General features: G+C 39.4%; 1 protein-coding gene across 2 annotated transcripts in view; it reads left to right on the top strand.

Moving 5' to 3' along the window:
* The window catches only part of EML4 (EMAP like 4), a 401715-nt gene that overhangs the window by 75317 nt on the left and 302237 nt on the right, over positions 1–24161 (top strand). For both annotated transcript variants that reach the window (XM_053712326.1, XM_053712325.1), the window contains exon 6: positions 12966–13089. In XM_053712326.1, the coding sequence (XP_053568301.1) occupies positions 12966–13089 (124 nt within the window). The remainder of the gene's footprint in view (positions 1–12965; positions 13090–24161) is intronic.

Below are 24161 nucleotides of genomic sequence, written 5' to 3'. Positions count from 1 at the left end.
ATCCGGTAAGCCATGTTTATTACGATTGTAAATAAGGGCTTCACAAGGGCTTATTTAAACTGTAGACTTTTTCTGGGCTAAATCGATTGATTATTAACACATATTTAGCCTTGAGGAATCATTTTATCTGGGTATTTTGATATAATAATATCGGCAGGCACTGTTTTAGACACCTTATTCTTTAGGGGCTTTCCCAAAGCATAGGCAGAGTCTCATTTTCGCGCCGGTGTTGCGCACTTGTTTTTGAGAGGCATGGCATGCAGTCGCATGTGAGAGGAGCTCTGATACTTATAAAAGACTTCTGAAGGCGTCATTTGGTATCGTATTCCCCTTTGGGTTTGGTTGGGTCTCAGCAAAGCAGATACCAGGGACTGTAAAGGGGTTTAAAGCTTAAAACGGCTCCGGTTCCGTTATTTTAAGGGTTAAAGCTTCCAAAATTGGTGTGCAATATTTTCAAAGCTTTAAGACGCTGTGGTGAAAATTTGGTGAATTTTGAACAATTCCTTCATGTTTTTTCGCAATTGCAGTAATAAAGTGTGTTCAGTTTAAAATTTAAAGTGACAGTAACGGTTTTATTTTAAAACGTTTTTTGTACTTTCTGATCAAGTTTATGCCTGTTTAACATGTCTGAGCTACCAGATAGACTGTGTTCTGAATGTGGGGAAGCCAGAATTCCTATTCATTTAAATAAATGTGATTTATGTGATAATGTCAATGATGCCCAAGATGATTCCTCAAGTGAGGGGAGTAAGCATGGTACTGCATCATTCCCTCCTTCGTCTACACGAGTCTTGCCCACTCAGGAGGCTCCTAGTACATCTAGCGCGCCAATACTCCTTACTATGCAACAATTAACGGCTGTAATGGATAATTCTGTCAAAAACATTTTAGCCAAAATGAACCCTTGTCAGCGTAAGCGTGGCTGCTCTGTTTTAGTTACTGAAGAGCATGACGACGCTGATATTAATATCTCTGAAGGGCCCCTAACCCAATCTGAGGGAGCCAGGGAGGTTTTGTCTGAGGGAGAAATTACTGATTTAGGGAACATTTCTCAGCAGGCTGAATCTGATGTGATTACATTTAAATTTAAATTGGAACATCTCCGCATTTTGCTTAAGGAGGTATTATCCACTCTGGATGATTGTGAAAATTTAGTCATCCCAGAGAAACTATGTAAAATGGACAAGTTCCTAGAGGTGCCGGGGCTCCCAGAAGCTTTTCCTATACCCAAGCGGGTGGCGGACATTGTTAATAAAGAATGGGAAAGGCCCGGTATTCCTTTCGTCCCTCCCCCCATATTTAAAAAATTGTTTCCTATGGTCGACCCCAGAAAGGACTTATGGCAGTCAGTCCCCAAGGTCGAGGGAGCGGTTTCTACTTTAAACAAACGCACCACTATTCCCATAGAGGATAGTTGTGCTTTCAAAGATCCTATGGATAAAAAATTAGAAGGTTTGCTTAAAAAGATGTTTGTTCAGCAGGGTTACCTTCTACAACCCATTTCATGTATTGTCCCTGTCACTACTGCCGCATATTTCTGGTTTGATGAACTGCTTAAGGTGCTCGATAGTGACTCTCCTCCTTATGAGGAGATTATGGACAGAATCAATGCTCTCAAATTGGCTAATTCTTTCACTCTAGACGCCTCTTTGCAATTGGCTAAGTTAGCGGCTAAGAACTCTGGGTTTGCTATTGTGGCGCGCAGAGCGCTTTGGTTGAAATCTTGGTCGGCTGATGCGTCTTCCAAGAACAAGCTACTAAACATTCCTTTCAAGGGGAAAACGTTGTTTGGTCCTGACTTGAAAGAGATTATCTCTGATATCACTGGGGGTAAGGGCCACGCCCTTCCTCAGGATCGGCCTTTCAAGGCAAAAAATAGACCTAATTTTCGTCCCTTTCGTAAAAACGGACCAGCCCAAGGTGCTACGTCCTCTAAGCAAGAGGGTAATACTTCTCAGGCCAAACCAGCTTGGAGACCAATGCAAGGCTGGAACAAGGGAAAGCAGGCCAAGAAACCTGCCACTGCTACCAAGACAGCATGAAATATTGGCCCCCGATCCGGGACCGGATCTGGTGGGGGGCAGACTCTCTCTCTTCGCTCAGGCTTGGGCAAGAGATGTTCTGGATCCTTGGGCGCTAGAAATAGTCTCCCAGGGTTATCTTCTGGAATTCAAGGGACTTCCCCCAAGGGGGAGGTTCCACAGGTCGCAGTTGTCTTCAGACCACATAAAAAGACAGGCGTTCTTACATTGTGTAGAAGACCTGTTAAAAATGGGAGTGATTCATCCTGTTCCATTAAGAGAACAAGGGATGGGGTTCTACTCCAATCTGTTCATAGTTCCCAAAAAAGAGGGAACGTTCAGACCAATCCTAGATCTCAAGATCTTAAACAAATTTCTCAAGGTCCCATCGTTCAAGATGGAAACCATTCGAACTATCCTTCCTTCCATCCAGGAAGGTCAATTCATGACCACGGTGGATTTAAAGGATGCGTATCTACATATTCCTATCCACAAGGAACATCATCGGTTCCTAAGGTTTGCATTCCTGGACAAACATTACCAGTTCGTGGCGCTTCCTTTCGGATTAGCCACTGCTCCAAGGATTTTCACAAAGGTACTAGGGTCCCTTCTAGCGGTGCTAAGACCAAGGGGCATTGCAGTAGTACCTTACCTGGACGACATTCTGATTCAAGCGTCGTCCCTTCCTCAAGCAAAGGCTCACACGGACATTGTCCTGGCCTTTCTCAGATCTCACGGCTGGAAAGTGAACGTGGAAAAGAGTTCTCTATCCCCGTCAACAAGGGTTCCCTTCTTGGGAACAATTATAGACTCCTTAGAAATGAGGATCTTTCTAACAGAGGCCAGAAAAACAAAGCTTCTGGACTCTTGTCGGATACTTCATTCCGTTCCTCTTCCTTCCATAGCTCAGTGCATGGAAGTGATCGGGTTGATGGTGGCGGCGATGGACATAGTTCCTTTTGCGCGCATTCATCTAAGACCATTACAACTGTGCATGCTCAGTCAGTGGAATGGGGACTATACAGACTTGTCTCCGAAGATACAAGTAAATCAGAGGACCAGAGACTCACTCCGTTGGTGGCTGTCCCTGGACAATCTGTCTCAAGGGATGATGTTCCACAGACCAGAGTGGGTCATTGTCACGACCGACGCCAGTCTGATAGGCTGGGGCGCGGTCTGGGGATCCCTGAAAGCTCAGGGTCTTTGGTCTCGGGAAGAATCTCTTCTACCGATAAATATTCTGGAACTGAGAGCGATATTCAATGCGCTCCAGGCCTGGCCCCAGCTTGCGAGGACCAGGTTCATTCGGTTTCAATCAGACAACATGACGACTGTTGCGTACATCAACCATCAGGGGGGAACAAGGAGTTCCCTAGCGATGGAAGAAGTAACCAAAATTATTCTTTGGGCGGAGTCTCACTCCTGCCACCTGTCTGCTATCCACATCCCAGGAGTGGAAAATTGGGAAGCGGATTTTCTGAGTCGTCAGACATTGCATCCGGGGGAGTGGGAACTCCAGCCGGAAATCTTTGCCCAAGTCACTCACCTGTGGGGCATTCCAGACATGGATCTGATGGCCTCTCGTCAGAACTTCAAAGTTCCTTGCTACGGGGCCAGATCCAGGGATCCCAAGGCGGCTCTAGTGGATGCACTAGTAGCACCTTGGACCTTCAAACTAGCTTATGTGTTCCCGCCATTTCCTCTCATCCCCAGGCTGATAGCCAGGATCAAGCAGGAGAGGGCGTCGGTGATCTTGATAGCTCCTGCGTGGCCACGCAGGACTTGGTATGCAGATCTGGTGAATATGTCATCGGCTCCACCTTGGAAGCTACCTTTGAGACGAGACCTTCTTGTTCAGGGTCCGTTCGAACATCCGAATCTGGTTTCACTCCAGCTGACTGCGTGGAGATTGAACGCTTGATTTTATCGAAGCGAGGATTCTCAGATTCTGTGATCGATACTCTTGTTCAGGCCAGAAAGCCTGTGACTAGAAAGATTTACCACAAAATTTGGAAAAAATATATCTGTTGGTGTGAATCTAAAGGATTCCCTTGGGACAAGGTTAAGATTCCTAGGATTCTATCCTTCCTTCAAGAAGGATTGGAAAAAGGATTATCGGCAAGTTCCCTGAAGGGACAGATTTCTGCCTTGTCGGTATTACTTCACAAAAAGCTGGCAGCTGTGCCAGATGTTCAAGCCTTTGTTCAGGCTCTGGTTAGAATCAAGCCTGTTTACAAACCTTTGACTCCTCCTTGGAGTCTCAATTTAGTTCTTTCAGTTCTTCAGGGGGTTCCGTTTGAACCCTTACATTCCGTTGATATTAAGTTATTATCTTGGAAAGTTTTGTTTTTAGTTGCGATTTCTTCTGCTAGAAGAGTCTCAGAATTATCTGCTCTGCAGTATTCTCCTCCTTATCTGGTGTTCCATGCAGATAAGGTGGTTTTACGTACTAAACCTGGTTTTCTTCCAAAAGTTGTTTCTAACAAAAACATTAACCAGGAGATTATCGTACCTTCTCTGTGTCCAAAACCAGTTTCAAAGAAGGAACGTTTGTTGCACAATTTGGATGTTGTTCGCGCTCTAAAATTCTATTTAGATGCTACAAAGGATTTTAGACAAACATCTTCCTTGTTTGTTGTTTATTCAGGTAAAAGGAGAGGTCAAAAAGCAACTTCTACCTCTCTCTCTTTTTGGATTAAAAGCATCATCAGATTGGCTTACGAGACTGCCGGACGGCAGCCTCCCGAAAGAATCACAGCTCATTCCACTAGGGCTGTGGCTTCCACATGGGCCTTCAAGAACGAGGCTTCTGTTGATCAGATATGTAGGGCAGCGACTTGGTCTTCGCTGCACACTTTTACCAAATTTTACAAGTTTGATACTTTTGCTTCTTCTGAGGCTATTTTTGGGAGAAAGGTTTTGCAAGCCGTGGTGCCTTCCATTTAGGTGACCTGATTTGCTCCCTCCCTTCATCCGTGTCCTAAAGCTTTGGTATTGGTTCCCACAAGTAAGGATGACGCCGTGGACCGGACACACCTATGTTGGAGAAAACAGAATTTATGTTTACCTGATAAATTTCTTTCTCCAACGGTGTGTCCGGTCCACGGCCCGCCCTGGTTTTTTTAATCAGGTCTGATATTTTATTTTCTTTAACTACAGTCACCACGGTACCATATGGTTTCTCCTATGCAAATATTCCTCCTTAACGTCGGTCGAATGACTGGGGTGGGCGGAGCCTAGGAGGGATCATGTGACCAGCTTTGCTGGGCTCTTTGCCATTTCCTGTTGGGGAGGAGAATATCCCACAAGTAAGGATGACGCCGTGGACCGGACACACCGTTGGAGAAAGAAATTTATCAGGTAAACATAAATTCTGTTTTTGATGAAATATTACACTAAACCTATTACTTAAATCACACTTTAAACTAAAACTTGTTCTTGAAAATATTTTCATCATTAATATGTTAATTTGTGATTGCCATGAAATGTTTGGCATAAAAAATTGTCACAAATTGGTATCACTCCTTCAGTGAACATTCTTCATTCAAACACAATAGACAGTTATTATTATTAGTTATTTGTAGAGCGCCAACAGATTTCACAGCGCTAATTATTCTCAATAATGCATTAATTAGCAGCATATAATTTTGAAAATCTCTGTGAAAACCACTTTAGCAAGTTTGGTATATTCCGGTATCACATTAGCTTTTCAAGTGATTTAACAGCTTTACTAATTGAAATGGGGGCTAATTTACAGGAAGGCTGATGGATTGGAATGGGGCCTATATGAGATAAATAGACTAGAATTAAAATAATATGGATTCTTCTCCATAAATGTCTATACCCCTAGCCACCTGCTGGCTTACACTGAAAGATCAAAGAAACTTTCCTAAATATATTATAATATATTTGACCTCTTGCTATAATGTTCCTATGAACTTGATTTGCCTATCCTTTTTACCTTCCTGTGCAAACCTGCTGTCTCTGCTTTAGCATGCAATCCTGTTTAATTCATGCATGATCTCGCTATGCATGCATTTGTCCGTTGTTAGATGTCACAAACAGTTCATATTGTCAAATTTTTTACCTTTTGGTGTTTACTGTATATTTAATATTATACTTCTTAGTCAATATAGCTTTTATTTTAAATTGTTTCAAAATAGTTCATTTGTTTTCTCATTATACCATTGGTCACTATGAAAAATATTTAAAAGACTATTATAGTGATAAAATAAAAAAAGCTTTCATTCGTTAGATCGTCATTTTATCACTAGCGACACTAACTCTGTGTTGAACGGCTGCAATGGAGTTAAACACATAGTTAAAGTACTGCTAGGGAAACATAGTACATTGCAGGTCATGGGGTACATTAACTGTTTTTTTTGTTTTTTTTACCCCTTAGCAGAGATTAAACACCGAGTTGCAGCGTTGCTAGAGATAAAATGACATGTTATAACCAATTCGAGCATGCCATTTTATCACTATAATTGCCCTTTAATTAAACAATTCAGATTTTATTTGTGTGCTCTATCCTTATAGGTCCCTGTCTAGACGGGTTTTTTTGTAGTTTGTAATACAGATATTACATTTTTTTTGCCCTTCATATCCCAACAGAAGTATCACTCAGTGTTCCCTCCTTTTTAGCATTCATTATATTTTGTTTAAAGAGAGCCAACTCTGTTGGTTACATTTCTTATCTATATTTATGTACTGGAATGTATACGTATGTCAAACTGAACCTTTTTTAGAATTTGCTTGTTTCTACTCTTACACAGGGTCATATCTACTGTTAAATGCTGCTATAATTTTTATATTTTGGCTCCTAAGTAAAAAGTATAAATTGCAGCAGTTTAGCATATTTGTGTGTAATTGATGATGTTAAATATCTGTTTACCCTAATGTTGTGAAACACACAAATCAAGCTATTTTCTTTTGAATCGGTTGTACTCTGACAACCTGTAATTATACATACCAGTCTTTTATGACCAAAGCCATTTGCACAGGTTTGATTATCTTATGGACTGTTAGACTGTGTCTTGGTATCATAGTGTTGGTATATTATTAAAGTATACAACACAATAAATTCAGTTTTTTGGGGATATTTTGAGAATGCAAATATTTACAAATGGACAGTTGGTGAAAATATCAATTTAAAGGGACAGTTGGATAGAGCATAAGATTTCAAACAACTTTTTTTAATTTACTTTTGTTGTCAATGTTGCTTAGTTCTTTTGGCATCCGTTGTCCTAGGTGAGCTCAGGCACTTGTCTTTAGCCATCTGGCAGCAATGTTTTCTACTATGGTTATAGCATTGCTATACATAGTTGCTAACACTGTTGCCATAGAATGCTACAGGCACTATGTGACAGCAGAGTTTGCAACTATGTATAACATTGTTTTATAGTTCATTCTTGCAAATACTGTTGCCAGATGACTAAGATCACATACACCCTCCTGAGATCTAATTAAAATGGATAATAAAATAAATTGGAAAGTTGTTTTAATTTGCATGCTCTAGCTGAATTATGAACATTTAGGGCTAGACTACAAGTGGAGCGTTAAATTATTGCCTGCCCGCAAACTGGCAGATTTGGGCATTTGTGGGCATTCAATAATTAACCAACCTTTACAAGTGGCTGGTTATTGCTACTGTGAGCTCGCAGTAGCAATTAGTGCTCAGAATATTAACCATAGATCAGATTTCTGGTTAATTTTCTAAAAGGTGCCCCAAATGCCCTTAAAATAGAGGGCATTTATAGTTTAAAAAATAAACTGCACTTAGCAGTTTTTGGGGTCTAAAGTTGGTGGGAGTGGGGTGTTAGAAAGTGTTTTTACATTGTCTATGGGAACTGTGTGTTCCCAGTAAATATATATGTAAATGAATGAATATATATATATAATGTGTGTGTATGTATATATGTATGTGTGTATATATATATATATATATATATATATATATATATATATATATATATACATATATATATATATATATATATATATATATATATATATATATATATATATATACATACATAACACATATATATTTTAAAAATATGCTGCCATCACAGTGCTACTTATCCCTTCACTTTGGGAGGTTCTGATGCCGTTTGGACTCCTATTATGGACTATGGAAGCACGCTCTCATGAGCGCAACGCTTCCCAGAAATTCAAACACGAGCTTGTGTTCGCATTGCTCTTAACTTGTAATACTTTATTTAGAGCGATTATTTAGAGCTCCACTTGTAATCAGGCCCATAATTATTACTTTACTGTCCCTTTATGGTAATTGAGAAATTTGTGGAATTCCAGAGCATTTTTCATTTAAATAAGACAAACGTGGTTTGCTGGTTTGCTAAATCACTTATTAACAAAAGAACAAAGTGAAATTTGCTTATTTAATTTAACCACAAACATTACTTTCATGTTCCATAATAAAAAGTACAATTTCCCTTTTGTTTAAAAAGAGCACATAAACTCTATTTAATATGGTAGCTCCAGATGGTGTAATTTAGATGTTGTAAACACACCTGTGAATGCTAAGTAACGTTGATATTCTGCCTTTTCCAACAAATATGCTTATTAAACTGTGCATGAAGCGTTTTCTGCACGTGCTTTTAGTGAAAATGTGATGTCGGTTTTGAGCATTTTCCAATTGCTAAGCATCTTAAATGTTATATAGAAATGTGAGTTTGTGATTGATTAAATGTGTAAAACTCCTGTTTGCTTTGGATGAGTCTAAAGGTCTTTCATCTATACTGCGTCTTTGTCTAATTTAATTTAATTTTCTGTTAACTGTACATTTTGTGTAGAAAATTAGAATAGACCGAGCCACCTATGATAATGAAGAGCAGTAAAAAAAAACCTGGTTTAGGATAAAATAATTTTAATCTTACTGCAGAAGACATCTTACTGACTGATAGTGGCCTTAAGAGATGCAGTAAGAAAAAAAAAATAGTTGAAAAAAGAATAATTTAATTGTATATCTATGTATGTATGTATGTGATATTTGTATAACAAGTTGTGTGACAGAAATCCCATACCCTGGGATGTAACTTTTTGGCAGGTATAAACCTCTTCCTGTCACTTGCTATCACTGTATTGCTGTACCAGTATTTAAACCACATTCTTGCTATGGTTTCCTCAGAAGATCTCACTTATTTGACAGTTTTCTCTATATTTCCTGACTAAACACAATTGAACATCTAAAAAAAAAAAAAAAGTTTCACCTAATTACAAATCTGGGTAATACAGTATGTGTATCAGCAGATGTGTGCACAAGGCCATCAGTGTATCTCACAAAGTCTTAATAGGAAAATTATTCATGGTTGTTTTTAGAGAATGAAAAGTTTGTCTGTATCCCTACTTCATCTAACTAAATGGGCACTATCATTTTAGATGACTTATCTACAAAAGGGCAGACTACTGATGAATCCTCAGTGGTTGCTCTTGACCACGTATTTCAATTCCATAGCATGGGGGGGTGGGGAATTACAGAATCAATTAGTTCAAGGATGTTGGTCAACAGACAAATCGTAATTACTGATATATGTATTATATTGGAGCTCAAAGCAACTCGTCTTGATCAAATGCTGATATTCCTATTAATCCTGCCCTTTGTTTTTATGATGAGTTATTTTAGGGTGAGCCAGACTAATCCCTATTTAGCACTAGTAGCACTTCCTTACACTTTTGTTACTGGTTTGTTGATTAAAGAAAAAGAAAAACAGTGGCATGAAAATGGTGGTTTATACCTGCTTGAAACTGTGGCATTTCAGACTTTGTTTTATGTGGACAGTCTTTGTTGTTGAGTTTGTTTTATGAGCATAAGCATTTTCAGAACCTGACATGTATGTTGTACCACAGTAATCCATAACATTTTTAATTAAAATTTACAGTGGTACGCATTTATAATTATTGTACGTCATTTCTATGTAACATGTTAGATGCTAGGTAATACAAATATGCTCAAAACCGACATCATATAGTGACGAAGAGCACATAGTTAAAACGCTTCTTGCTCTTTTTAATGTTTAAAGTAAAAAAAGCGTATTTGTTGGAAAAGGCATAATATTTGTTACTAACCTTTCACAGGTGTGTTTAGAACATCTAAATTATATATGTTTAGTAAACCCGGATAATAATTGTTTTCTATTCTTCAGTAGCTGGACAAGTGTGCTTTGTAGCAAATTTGACATTTTAATTTTTGCTTTTTTATATAATGAATTTTATATATTTAATCAATTATTCATTTTAAAATACACTAGTTAATGTATCACCCTCCTCCCAGTAAATGTCATAAAAATATGATTGCAACTCAAGACATTACAACAATTTATGATCTATTGATCATATTTATAATCCTCTGCCTCTTTTGGGAGGCATTAAAACAAATGATCTTTAAATAGCTCTGTATGTTTTTATGCTTTTATTCAAGGTTCTACTTCTTGATTATTTAAACAGAGCTTTTCCCATGCCAGTTAAGACTATAAAGAATGATGCAATACCTAAGTTATAGTTTTTTGGTGGCCAGAATATTTTTTTTTAAACAGTTAAATAATAGAATAGTAGAAAAAATAGCACACATGCAAGCTGCTTTTCTATCAATTAACTAGGCACTAATAATTCATATCATATTTTAAAATGTACTGTAATGACTTTGCTTTCAAATTTTTTATTTGTATTTATTTGAAAATTATGTACAAATAAGATAAATGTGTTTTGTACTTTTCACGGTTAATATTAAGGTGCCAAAAGTGTTGATCAGTTTTCTACCTGAATGAGAATGTGTACTGAGAAAGTTGCCTTATACCTTGCTTAAAGGACCATGATACCCAAATTTGAAACACTTGAAAATGATGCTGCATAGTTGTAAAAAGCTGTCTAGAAAATATCACTTGAACATCTCTATGTAAAAAAGAAAGAGATTTTACCTCAAAAGTTCCTCAGTAGCCACATTCCATTGTAAAGGACTTCTAAGCAGCAAATCAGTATGTCTCTCCCGGGACATTGAAGGGAGTGAGCTTCGTGAACACTCCTCTTATTTCCTGATTCCGTTTAAGGAAGTTTACTATGAAATCTCATGAGAGTTAAGTGAAATTTCATAAAATCACAGTAAAATAGTTCATGAACTCAGCACTGTTGATACTGATTGGCTGCTGTTCATTCCTTGATTTTTTTTTTATTTTTTTTTTACTCTGCTGAGTTGAAGTTGTGAGGTAAAATATCTTCCTTATTACCATAGAGATGCTCAGGTGATATTTTCCTGTCAGCTTTTTACACTTATACTGCATCAGTTTCAAGTGATTTAGCATATGAGTATGATGTCCCTTTAATGGTAATGTGTTACTGCTCTTGTCTTGGACAAGGGTCTAGAATCCAACAGGAGACATCTTGCCATTGATAGCTGGAGTGAATAGTATAAAAGCTGGCGTTAAGCTGTGTACAATGTGGCTAGTAAGATCCTAAAAAAGAACTTAATATTTAAGAGACACTGTACCCAAATTGTTTCTTTCATGATTCAGATAGAGCATGCAATGTCAAATTTTCTTTATTCTTTTGGTATCTATATCTGAAAAGCAAGAATTTAGGTTTAGATGCCGGCCCATTTTTGGCGAACAACCTGGGTTGTTTTTGCTCATTGGACAGCACCAATAAACAAGTGCTGTTCATGGTTCTGAACCACAAATTGGCTGGCTCCTTAGCTTAGATGTCGTCTTTTTCAAATAAAGAAAGCAAGAGAATGAAGAAAAATTGATAATAGGAGTAAATAAGAAAGTTGCTTAAAAATGCTTGCTCTATATGAATCACAAAAGAAAAAATTTGGGTTCAGTGTTCCTTTAAGCAAAAGTTCACCAAACTTTTGTACCAATCTAATGGACAGAGTCTTTAGCACATCATAGTAAGACGGTCAGAAATGTTCAGTGGGAATACGTTGTTTGAAATATGTCATTCAGGGAATGTATTAATATAAATAGCACTACTCTCTCACTCTCATTCATCGATAAATCAGGAGCATTATTTTTTAGTCCTGAGTTGCTTAAACAGCAACCAGACTTTTTTTTTTTGTAGAACTTTAATCTTAAGTGTACTTGTGTCTAGCTATTTACTACTTTCAGTCTTTCTCATTATGCCTCATCTTTGGGGGAAAAAATGTCCAGAATAATGGTCCATTCCTTTCGGACATTTATGACTTGGAGAAGTATAGGAAAGCATACTGCAATAACATTGTAATGAATGAGGAGAGAGGGGTGACAATTGGGTTTAGAAGGACAAATAATAATAATAAAAAAAAAAAAATGACAAGGACTGATGAAGTAGATTTTTACAAAGGGGTAAAGAATATAAAAATGAGTGGAAGAATAGGGACTGAGAATAAGTGAAACTAGATGAATAAATGTTAAAATAATCATGTGTGGTCTTTAATATATTAGATTTTTTGTTGTTGTTTTTGGTTTTTTTTTTTATCAGTGACCCTCAATGAGAGAATTCCCACTTAACATGAGGCATCATACACAGTACCCTTGGCAAACAAACATATTAGTCTTGAACATCTATATCTCAGAATATTTGTATTGTGCCTAGTATGTTTTTTTGACGTTGCACTGAAATAGCTGAGTAGTTCATAGTATTTGTATTTTTTATTGCACAGATTATATTATTAGAAACAAAATATTTTGTTGGTACGAAGTTCAGCATAAATGCAATGTTTTGTTATTGTATTTCAGGTCTCTTACAGGTAAGATGTTAATTATTGGTATACTTTCTTGGAAAAAAAAATTGTCCATTATTAGTCTTTACTGTATTTCATTCTTGTACTTTCCATTGCACCGATATCAGTACAATGTAGTACCATTAACTTCCACAGCACACAGTCAGTTTATAAATGTTTTATTAGTTAATGTTTTTGACTGAATGCATCACTACCTTGTGTTTCCACAGAAGGAGAATATATAAAGATGTTCATGCGTGGCCGACCAATCACAATGTTCATTCCTTCTGATGTGGAAAATTATGATGACATAAGAACAGAATTGCCACCTGAGAAATTAAAACTTGAGTGGGTGTATCCTTGTTCTATTTTTAATAAAAAACTATCTGATTTCTAGACTTCTGACATGGCATTATTATATACATTATTTATAAAAAGATTCTTATTTATGTCTTTACATGTTTTTGAGTCGTATGATTTTCAAATTTACAATTCATTTAAGAACATTCCCATCAGTCTAACTTAGAATTTTTTTTCTCACAAAGGTGGTAAAAGTCCAAGATCCATTACTCCTAGGAATTACCTTTCCTGCCGCTAGGAGGAGGCAAAGATTCCCAAACCCCAAGAGCTCCATATAACCCCTCCCACCTTGATTGTAGTTAGTGTTAACTTTGCCTCCACTGCAGGAAGGTGAAGAATGGTGATGTGCAGATTTCTTCGTTGAGAGCGGTTCTCAGACTGAGTTGAGGCCCATTTCTCCTCACAGTGCAGTGTTTGTCAAGAGGGAAGCTTAGGGTGTGGCCTATTTTTTTCTTTCCTGTGAAAATCGGTCATTCTCCTCCCAAGGATGTCACAGGGACTTGTCTTTTGCCGCATCCTATTGGGTCGTCTACTGCTCCCAAGTCTGCATGAAGATTTTGGATTTGAATAAGTTTGTCATAGTTTCAACTTTTAAAATGGAGGCTATTCGGTCTATTCTACCTTTCATTTAGCAAGGGCAGTTTATGTCCACAATAGATTTAAAGGATGCTTTCCTCCATATTTCAATTCACAAAGATCACTTTCAGTTTTTGAGGTTTGCTTTTCTAGACAAGTATTTTCTGCTTGTTGCTCTACCGTTTGGTCTGGCTAAAGCTTAAAGGATCTTAACAAAGGTTCTGGGGGCTTTTTTGTCTGTTATCAGGGGTCAGGGAATAGTTGTTTCTTTACCAGAATGATATTTTGGTACTAGCTCCATATTTACCTTTTAGCCCACACCAACAAACTGTTTCTTTTTTCTTAACATGGTTGGAGGATCAAATTGCTAAAGAGTACTTTATTCCTCAGACAAAGGTTACTTTTCAGTCTCCTTGAGACTTTCTCTAACAGATCAAAGAAGATTGAAGTTGGTATTGGCCTGTCAAAATCTTCAGTCTCTCCTGTTTCCTACTGTGTTGCTCTTTGTATGGAGGTTCTAGGTCTTGTGATTGTTGTGTCAGATGCTATTCCATTTGCTCTTTTTCATATGAGACCACTTCATTTTTGTATGCTTCAACAGTGGTGCAGAGAGGATTTCAGAGGATTTTTCTAGATTTCAAAACAAGATAGTCCCTGTCTTGGTGGCAAGTTCACCAGTTTATTTTACAGGGGGCTTCTTTTGCTCATCCTATTTGGTCTGTGATCACTACAGATGCAAGTCTTTCAGGATGGGGAGCTGTTTGGTGGTTTCTGACAGCGCAAGGAGGGAGTTTGGACTCCTCGAGAGGCAAGGTTGGAGAAAAGATCAAAGAGCTCAGAAAATTGCACAAAGTTGTTAGATATTTATATTAGAACTTTGTGCAATTTTCTGAGCTCTTTGATCTTTTCTCCATTTTCAGTCCGTTTCACAGCCTAGCTTATGTCAACCATCAAGGGAAGACTCAAAGTCCTTTAGCCATGAGGGAAGTTTCTCGAATTCTCTCATGAGCAGAGATACATTTTTTTCTAATTTCAGCCGTCCACATTCCAGGGGTGTTAAATTGAGAGTGGAATTTCTCAGTTGTCCATTCCTTCATCCAGGGGAATGGTCTCTTCATCTGGAAGTGTTCAATCATATTGTAGATCTTTGGGGTCTTCCAGAAGTAGATCTGATAGCCTCTCGGATAAAAAAAAACAATCTTCCCAGGTACTTTGCAAGGTCAAGAGATCATCAGGCGGAATTTGTGGATGCTCTTAAAAGCTCCATGGTCCTTTCAGCTGGCCTATGTGTGTATTCCTCTGGTACTTACTTCTTTCCAGAGTAATTTCCAAGATCAGGCAGGATAATTCTAATTGCTCCAGTCTGGTCTCACAGAGTATGGTTGCGGATCTGGTTCAGATGTCTAGTTGCCCACCCTGGCCTCTTCCCCTAAGGCCGGATATTCTTGTCCAAGGTCCGTTTTTCTATCAGGATCTGAAATCTCTAAACTTAATGGCATGGAGATTGAATGATTAGTTCTTAGGCATTGGGGTTTCTTTGATTCTATGATTGAAACCCTGATTAAAGCTCGAAAGCAAGTCACCATGAAAATGTATTATAAAGTTTAGAAAACTTTTATTTCTTGGTGTCTTGTTCATTGTTTTTTTTTTTCAGGATTTGTAGAATTTTGCAAGATGGTTTGTATTAAGGTTTATGCGCTAGTTCTTTGAAAGGTCAGATTTCTGCTCTTTCCTTTTTGTTTCACAAGAAAATTGCTAATATTCCTGATATTCATGGTTTCATTCAGTCTTTGGTGCATATTAAGCCTGTTATTAAACCAATTTCTCCACTTTGGAACTTGAATCTGGTACTAAAGGTTTTACAGGCTCCTCCAATTGAGCCTATGCATAAGGTGGACATTAAAGGGACAGTCTACACCAGAATATTTATTGTTTTAAAAGATAGATAATCCCCTTTATTACCCATTCCCTAGTTTTGTATAACCAACAGTTATATTAATACACTTTTTACCTCTGATTACCTTGTATCTAAGCCTCTGCAGACTGGCCCCTTATCTCAGTGCTTTTTACAGACTTGCATTTTAGCTAATCAGTGCTGGCTCCTAGGAACTCCACATGCGTGAACACAGTGTTATCTATATGAAACACATGAACTAACACCCTCTAGTGGTGAAAAACTGTCAAAATGCCCTGACATGAGGCATTAGCAATTAGCATATGAACCTCCTAGGTTTAGCTTTCAACTAAGAATACCAAGAGAACAAAGCAAAATTGCTGATGTAAATTTAAAAATTGTTTAAAATTTGGATTTCCTTCCTATGATTATTTCCTCTGATCATCTAAGCAGGGAAATTGTTGCCTCTTCTTTGTGTCCTAATCCTAAGAATTCTTCAGAGAGGCTTCTTCACAGTCTGGATGTGGTTAGAGCTTTGAAGTATAATATTAATGTTGCTAAGAAATTCAGACAAACTTCAAATTCAATTGTTCACTTTTTTGGTTCTAAGCGAGGTCAGAAAGCTTCTGCTGTATCTTTGATTTCATGGTTAAAGCTTTTGATTCATGAAGCTTACTTGAATGCGGGTCAGACCCCTCCTAAACGGATTACTGCTCATTCTACTAGATCAGTCGCTACTTCTTGGGCTTTCAAGAATTAAGCTTCAGTTGACCAAATTTGCAGGGCAGTTACTTGTTCTTCATTGCATACTTACACTGAATTCTACCATTTTTATGTTTTCCCTTCTTCAGCCTTTTGTAGAAATGTCCCCCAGGCAGTTGTTTCTGTGTAATTTGCCTGTTGGTTGTTTTTAAGTGAAAATTAAAATAATAAATTAATATATATACTTTCTTTCTCCAACATAGGTGTGTCCGGTCCACGGCGTCATCCTTACTTGTGGGGATATTCTCTTCCCCAACAGGAAATGGCAAAGAGCCCAGCAAAGCTGGTCACATGATCCCTCCTAGGCTCCGCCTACCCCAGTCATTCTCTTTGCCGTTGTACAGGCAACATCTCCACGGAGATGGCTTAGAGTTTTTTAGTGTTTAACTGTAGTTTTTCATTATTCAATCAAAAGTTTGTTATTTTCAAATAGTGCTGGTACGTACTATTTACTCAGAAACAGAAAAGAGATGAAGAATTCTGTTTGTATGAGGAAAATGATTTTAGCAACCGTAACTAAAATCCATGGCTGTTCCACACAGGACTGTTGAGAGCAATTAACTTCAGTTGGGGGAACAGAGTGCAGTCTCTTACTGCTTGAGGTATGACACATTCTAACAAGACGATGTAATGCTGGAAGCTGTCATTTTCCCTATGGGATCCGGTAAGCCATGTTTATTATGATTGTAAATAAGGGCTTCACAAGGGCTTATTTAAACTGTAGACTTTTTCTGGGCTAAATCGATTGATTATTAACACATATTTAGCCTTGAGGAATCATTTTATCTGGGTATTTTGATATAATAATATCGGCAGGCACTGTTTTAGACACCTTATTCTTTAGGGGCTTTCCCAAAGCATAGGCAGAGTCTCATTTTCGCGCCGGTGTTGCGCACTTGTTTTTGAGAGGCATGGCATGCAGTCGCATGTGAGAGGAGCTCTGATACTTATAAAAGACTTCTGAAGGCGTCATTTGGTATCGTATTCCCCTTTGGGTTTGGTTGGGTCTCAGCAAAGCAGATACCAGGGACTGTAAAGGGGTTTAAAGCTTAAAACGGCTCCGGTTCCGTTATTTTAAGGGTTAAAGCTTCCAAAATTGGTGTGCAATATTTTCAAAGCTTTAAGACGCTGTGGTGAAAATTTGGTGAATTTTGAACAATTCCTTCATGTTTTTTCGCAATTGCAGTAATAAAGTGTGTTCAGTTTAAAATTTAAAGTGACAGTAACGGTTTTATTTTAAAACGTTTTTTGTACTTTCTGATCAAGTTTATGCCTGTTTAACATGTCTGAGCTACCAGATAGACTATGTTCTGAATGTGGGGAAGCCAGAATTCCTATTCATTTAAATAAATGTGATTTATGTGATAATGACAATGATGCCCAAGATGATTCCTCAAGTGAGGGGAGTAAGCATGGTACTGCATCATTCCCTCCTTCGTCTACACGAGTCTTGCCCACTCAGGAGGCCCCTAGTACATCTAGCGCGCCAATACTCCTTACTATGCAACAATTAACGGCTGTAATGGATAATTCTGTCAAAAACATTTTAGCCAAAATGAACCCTTGTCAGCGTAAGCGTGGCTGCTCTGTTTTAGTTACTGAAGAGCATGACGACGCTGATATTAATATCTCTGAAGGGCCCCTAACCCAATCTGAGGGGGCCAGGGAGGTTTTGTCTGAGGGAGAAATTACTGAATTAGGGAACATTTCTCAGCAGGCTGAATCTGATGTGATTACATTTAAATTTAAATTGGAACATCTCCGCATTTTGCTTAAGGAGGTATTATCCACTCTGGATGATTGTGAAAATTTAGTCATCCCAGAGAAACTATGTAAAATGGACAAGTTCTTAGAGGTGCCGGGGCTCCCAGAAGCTTTTCCTATACCCAAGCGGGTGGCGGACATTGTTAATAAAGAATGGGAAAGGCCCGGTATTCCTTTCGTCCCTCCCCCCATATTTAAAAAAATTGTTTCCTATGGTCGACCCTAGAAAGGACTTATGGCAGTCAGTCCCCAAGGTCGAGGGAGCGGTTTCTACTTTAAACAAACGCACCACTATTCCCATAGAGGATAGTTGTGCTTTCAAAGATCCTATGGATAAAAAATTAGAAGGTTTGCTTAAAAAGATGTTTGTTCAGCAGGGTTACCTTCTACAACCCATTTCATGCATTGTCCCTGTCACTACTGCCGCATATTTCTGGTTTGATGAACTGCTTAAGGTGCTCGATAGTGACTCTCCTCCTTATGAGGAGATTATGGACAGAATCAATGCTCTCAAATTGGCTAATTCTTTCACTCTAGACGCCTCTTTGCAATTGGCTAAGTTAGCGGCTAAGAACTCTGGGTTTGCTATTGTGGCGCGCAGAGCGCTTTGGTTGAAATCTTGGTCGGCTGATGCGTCTTCCAAGAACAAGCTACTAAACATTCCTTTCAAGGGGAAAACGTTGTTTGGTCCTGACTTGAAAGAGATTATCTCTGATATCACTGGGGGTAAGGGCCACGCCCTTCCTCAGGATCGGCCTTTCAAGGCAAAAAATAGACCTAATTTTCGTCCCTTTCGTAAAAACGGACCAGCCCAAGGTGCTACGTCCTCTAAGCAAGAGGGTAATACTTCTCAGGCCAAGCCAGCTTGGAGACCAATGCAAGGCTGGAACAAGGGAAAGCAGGCCAAGAAACCTGCCACTGCTACCAAGACAGCATGAAATATTGGCCCCCGATCCGGGACCGGATCTGGTGGGGGGCAGACTCTCTCTCTTCGCTCAGGCTTGGGCAAGAGATGTTCTGGATCCTTGGGCGCTAGAAATAGTCTCCCAGGGTTATCTTCTGGAATTCAAGGGACTTCCCCCAAGGGGGAGGTTCCACAGGTCGCAGTTGTCTTCAGACCACATAAAAAGACAGGCGTTCTTACATTGTGTAGAAGACCTGTTAAAAATGGGAGTGATTCATCCTGTTCCATTAAGAGAACAAGGGATGGGTTTCTACTCCAATCTGTTCATAGTTCCCAAAAAAGAGGGAACGTTCAGACCAATCCTAGATCTCAAGATCTTAAACAAATTTCTCAAGGTCCCATCGTTCAAGATGGAAACCATTCGAACTATCCTTCCTTCCATCCAGGAAGGTCAATTCATGACCACGGTGGATTTAAAGGATGCGTATCTACATATTCCTATCCACAAGGAACATCATCGGTTCCTAAGGTTTGCATTCCTGGACAAACATTACCAGTTCGTGGCGCTTCCTTTCGGATTAGCCACTGCTCCAAGGATTTTCACAAAGGTACTAGGGTCCCTTCTAGCGGTGCTAAGACCAAGGGGCATTGCAGTAGTACCTTACCTGGACGACATTCTGATTCAAGCGTCGTCCCTTCCTCAAGCAAAGGCTCACACGGACATTGTCCTGGCCTTTCTCAGATCTCACGGCTGGAAAGTGAACGTGGAAAAGAGTTCTCTATCCCCGTCAACAAGGGTTCCCTTCTTGGGAACAATTATAGACTCCTTAGAAATGAGGATCTTTCTAACAGAGGCCAGAAAAACAAAGCTTCTGGACTCTTGTCGGATACTTCATTCCGTTCCTCTTCCTTCCATAGCTCAGTGCATGGAAGTGATCGGGTTGATGGTGGCGGCGAGGGACATAGTTCCTTTTGCGCGCATTCATCTAAGACCATTACAACTGTGCATGCTCAGTCAGTGGAATGGGGACTATACAGACTTGTCTCCGAAGATACAAGTAAATCAGAGGACCAGAGACTCACTCCGTTGGTGGCTGTCCCTGGACAATCTGTCTCAGGGGATGATGTTCCACAGACCAGAGTGGGTCATTGTCACGACCGACGCCAGTCTGATAGGCTGGGGCGCGGTCTGGGGATCCCTGAAAGCTCAGGGTCTTTGGTCTCGGGAAGAATCTCTTCTACCGATAAATATTCTGGAACTGAGAGCGATATTCAATGCGCTCCAGGCCTGGCCCCAGCTTGCGAGGACCAGGTTCATTCGGTTTCAATCAGACAACATGACGACTGTTGCGTACATCAACCATCAGGGGGGAACAAGGAGTTCCCTAGCGATGGAAGAAGTAACCAAAATTATTCTTTGGGCGGAGTCTCACTCCTGCCACCTGTCTGCTATCCACATCCCAGGAGTGGAAAATTGGGAAGCGGATTTTCTGAGTCGTCAGACATTGCATCCGGGGGAGTGGGAACTCCATCCGGAAATCTTTGCCCAAGTCACTCACCTGTGGGGCATTCCAGACATGGATCTGATGGCCTCTCGTCAGAACTTCAAAGTTCCTTGCTACGGGGCCAGATCCAGGGATCCCAAGGCGGCTCTAGTGGATGCACTAGTGGCACCTTGGACCTTCAAACTAGCTTATGTGTTCCCGCCATTTCCTCTCATCCCCAGGCTGATAGCCAGGATCAAGCAGGAGAGGGCGTCGGTGATCTTGATAGCTCCTGCGTGGCCACGCAGGACTTGGTATGCAGATCTGGTGAATATGTCATCGGCTCCACCTTGGAAGCTACCTTTGAGACGAGACCTTCTTGTTCAGGGTCCGTTCGAACATCCGAATCTGGTTTCACTCCAGCTGACTGCGTGGAGATTGAACGCTTGATTTTATCGAAGCGAGGATTCTCAGATTCTGTGATCGATACTCTGGTTCAGGCCAGAAAGCCTGTGACTAGAAAGATTTACCACAAAATTTGGAAAAAATATATATGTTGGTGTGAATCTAAAGGACTCCCTTGGGACAAGGTTAAGATTCCTAGGATTCTATCCTTCCTTCAAGAAGGATTGGAAAAAGGATTATCGGCAAGTTCCCTGAAGGGACAGATTTCTGCCTTGTCGGTATTACTTCACAAAAAGCTGGCAGCTGTGCCAGATGTTCAAGCCTTTGTTCAGGCTCTGGTTAGAATCAAGCCTGTTTACAAACCTTTGACTCCTCCTTGGAGTCTCAATTTAGTTCTTTCAGTTCTTCAGGGGGTTCCGTTTGAACCCTTACATTCCGTTGATATTAAGTTATTATCTTGGAAAGTTTTGTTTTTAGTTGCGATTTCTTCTGCTAGAAGAGTCTCAGAATTATCTGCTCTGCAGTGTTCTCCTCCTTATCTGGTGTTCCATGCAGATAAGGTGGTTTTACGTACTAAACCTGGTTTTCTTCCAAAGGTTGTTTCTAACAAAAACATTAACCAGGAGATTATCGTACCTTCTCTGTGTCCAAAACCAGTTTCAAAGAAGGAACGTTTGTTGCACAATTTGGATGTTGTTCGCGCTCTAAAATTCTATTTAGATGCTACAAAGGATTTTAGACAAACATCTTCCTTGTTTGTTGTTTATTCAGGTAAAAGGAGAGGTCAAAAAGCAACTTCTACCTCTCTCTCTTTTTGGATTAAAAGCATCATCAGATTGGCTTACGAGACTGCCGGACGGCAGCCTCCCGAAAGAATCACAGCTCATTCCACTAGGGCTGTGGCTTCCACATGGGCCTTCAAGAACGAGGCTTCTGTTGATCAGATATGTAGGGCAGCGACTTGGTCTTCACTGCACACTTTTACCAAATTTTACAAGTTTGATACTTTTGCTTCTTCTGAGGCTATTTTTGGGAGAAAGGTTTTGCAAGCCGTGGTGCCTTCCATTTAGGTGACCTGATTTGCTCCCTCCCTTCATCCGTGTCCTAAAGCTTTGGTATTGGTTCCCACAAGTAAGGATGACGCAGTGGACCGGACACACCTATGTTGGAGAAAACAGAATTTATGTTTACCTGATAAATTTCTTTCTCCAACGGTGTGTCCGGTCCACGGCCCGCCCTGGTTTTTTTAATCAGGTCTGATATTTTATTTTCTTTAACTACAGTCACCACGGTACCATATGGTTTCTCCTATGCAAATATTCCTCCTTAACGTCGGTCGAATGACTGGGGTAGGCGGAGCCTAGGAGGGATCATGTGACCAGCTTTGCTGGGCTCTTTGCCATTTCCTGTTGGGGAAGAGAATATCCCCACAAGTAAGGATGACGCCGTGGACCGGACACACCGTTGGAGAAAGAAATTTATCAGGTAAACATAAATTCTGTTTTTACAGTTGTGGATTTACTTCCCTTAAGGAAAAAAAAGAGTTTCTTGTCCCACCCTATCTTTTTATTACTTGGATTTCGATTCTGCTCCTAATTTATCCTTACCTGATAAATTAATTTCTTTCATGGTTGTAAGAGTCCATGAGACCGCTCCCTGTTTTTGGTGATGTTTTTTTTATGTCATGGCACATTTCTTTTTCTGGCTCCTATAATTTCCTATAATCTTTATTTCTTTTCCTGTATTTTTTGCTTGGCTATAACTAACTTCAATTGGGTTTAGGAATCTTTTCCGCCTCCTAGTGACAGGGACGGTAATTCCCAGTACTAATGTATGGTGTACTTTTACCACCATGAATGAAATTAATTTATCAGGTAAGCATAAATTATGTTTTGTTTTTTTATTTCATCTTCTCTCAGATTTAGCTGCTTTTATTGTATCTTCTTATTACTGGTCTGTAAATTTTATTGTTGATGTTGGCAGAGATTTTCTCTTTAGATAAGGCATAGGTTTTCAAATTCTCTGGCAGTGGGCTTCCCCACTGACAAAACTTACTAGGCAATGCCATACCCCATAATAGATGTTACTTTATTTTTTCTCTTTAAAGAAAATTGTAATTCTTTTTAGTTTTAATTTGGGGAATTTACATCTGATCCAGGGTTTACACACTGTTCTCAAGAGCCGATTCTGCTCAACTCATTTAATTTTATACTTTGTCTTGTTTAGTAACTTGCATTTAACACAGGAGTAACCAATGCAACACAGTCTTGAGCAATTTCAATCTCTGTGCCTTTCTTCTACCTACATCCGTCCCTTTGTCTTATTCCACCATGAAATGGCAAGTGTCATTGTTGGATCTTTGGAAAAACCTAGAACTTTTTTTTTTTTTAAGTCAGCTGCTGCTTGTGTTTATAGGATGGTGCGCCTCCCCTTATATACTCTAGCACCCTCTGGGGAGGCCTTCCTCACACTTAGAAAACCACTGAGTTAGGGCAACCTGCCTATAACTTATTTATTTAAAGGGACAGTAAAGTCAAAATAAAACTGTTGATATGCAGATAGAGCATGCAATTTTATGCAATTTTCTAATTTACTTCTATCCTCAAATTTGTTTTGTTCCTTTTATATCCTTTTGTTAGAGTAAACCTAGGTAGACTCAGAAACAGAAATGCACAGCTAGGCAAACACTTTGGTCAGCCTATGTCAAGAAGCAAATATGAGCAGCCACCAATCACAGCTAGCTCCCAATAGTTTTATTGCTGCTCATGAGCCTACCTAGCATTACTCTTTAACAAAGGATACTAAGAGATTGAAAGTTGTTTGAAATTGCGTGCTCTGTCTGAATCATGAAAGTTTAATTTTGCCTTTACGATACCTTTTAAGCTAAATGTAGTTTAGAGATAATTATCTCGTTTGAAAGGGACTACTGGAAATATATAAATGTTAAACATAGAAGTATATTAAAAAATATAGAAATCTATTTAAAGGGCTTGACAAACCGGGAAGCAGGACACAGTGTGTGCCCGCCATACCCCTACCAGCTGGCACTGCTGCTAGCGGCACCTAAAATTTAGCCCAATGCAGCTGGATGCCTTCTATGCCAAACAGTGCAATACACTCTGGTGTGGGTAAAATTACTATACATGTGTATATAGCCATTGGCCATACTATGCCATAGGTTGTGCTTGTTAGCCAATAGAAACCGAAGGCGGAGTGCCTCATATCTGCGTGGTTGTCTGATGTTAAAACTTATTGGTGCTCTGTTCTGGGTTTAATT

This window comes from Bombina bombina, chromosome 4 (genome assembly GCF_027579735.1).
Source record: "Bombina bombina isolate aBomBom1 chromosome 4, aBomBom1.pri, whole genome shotgun sequence".
NCBI lineage: Eukaryota > Metazoa > Chordata > Amphibia > Anura > Bombinatoridae > Bombina > Bombina bombina.
The sequence above is the reverse complement of the archived record's forward strand: the minus strand, read 5'-3'. Positions and strand labels throughout refer to the sequence as shown.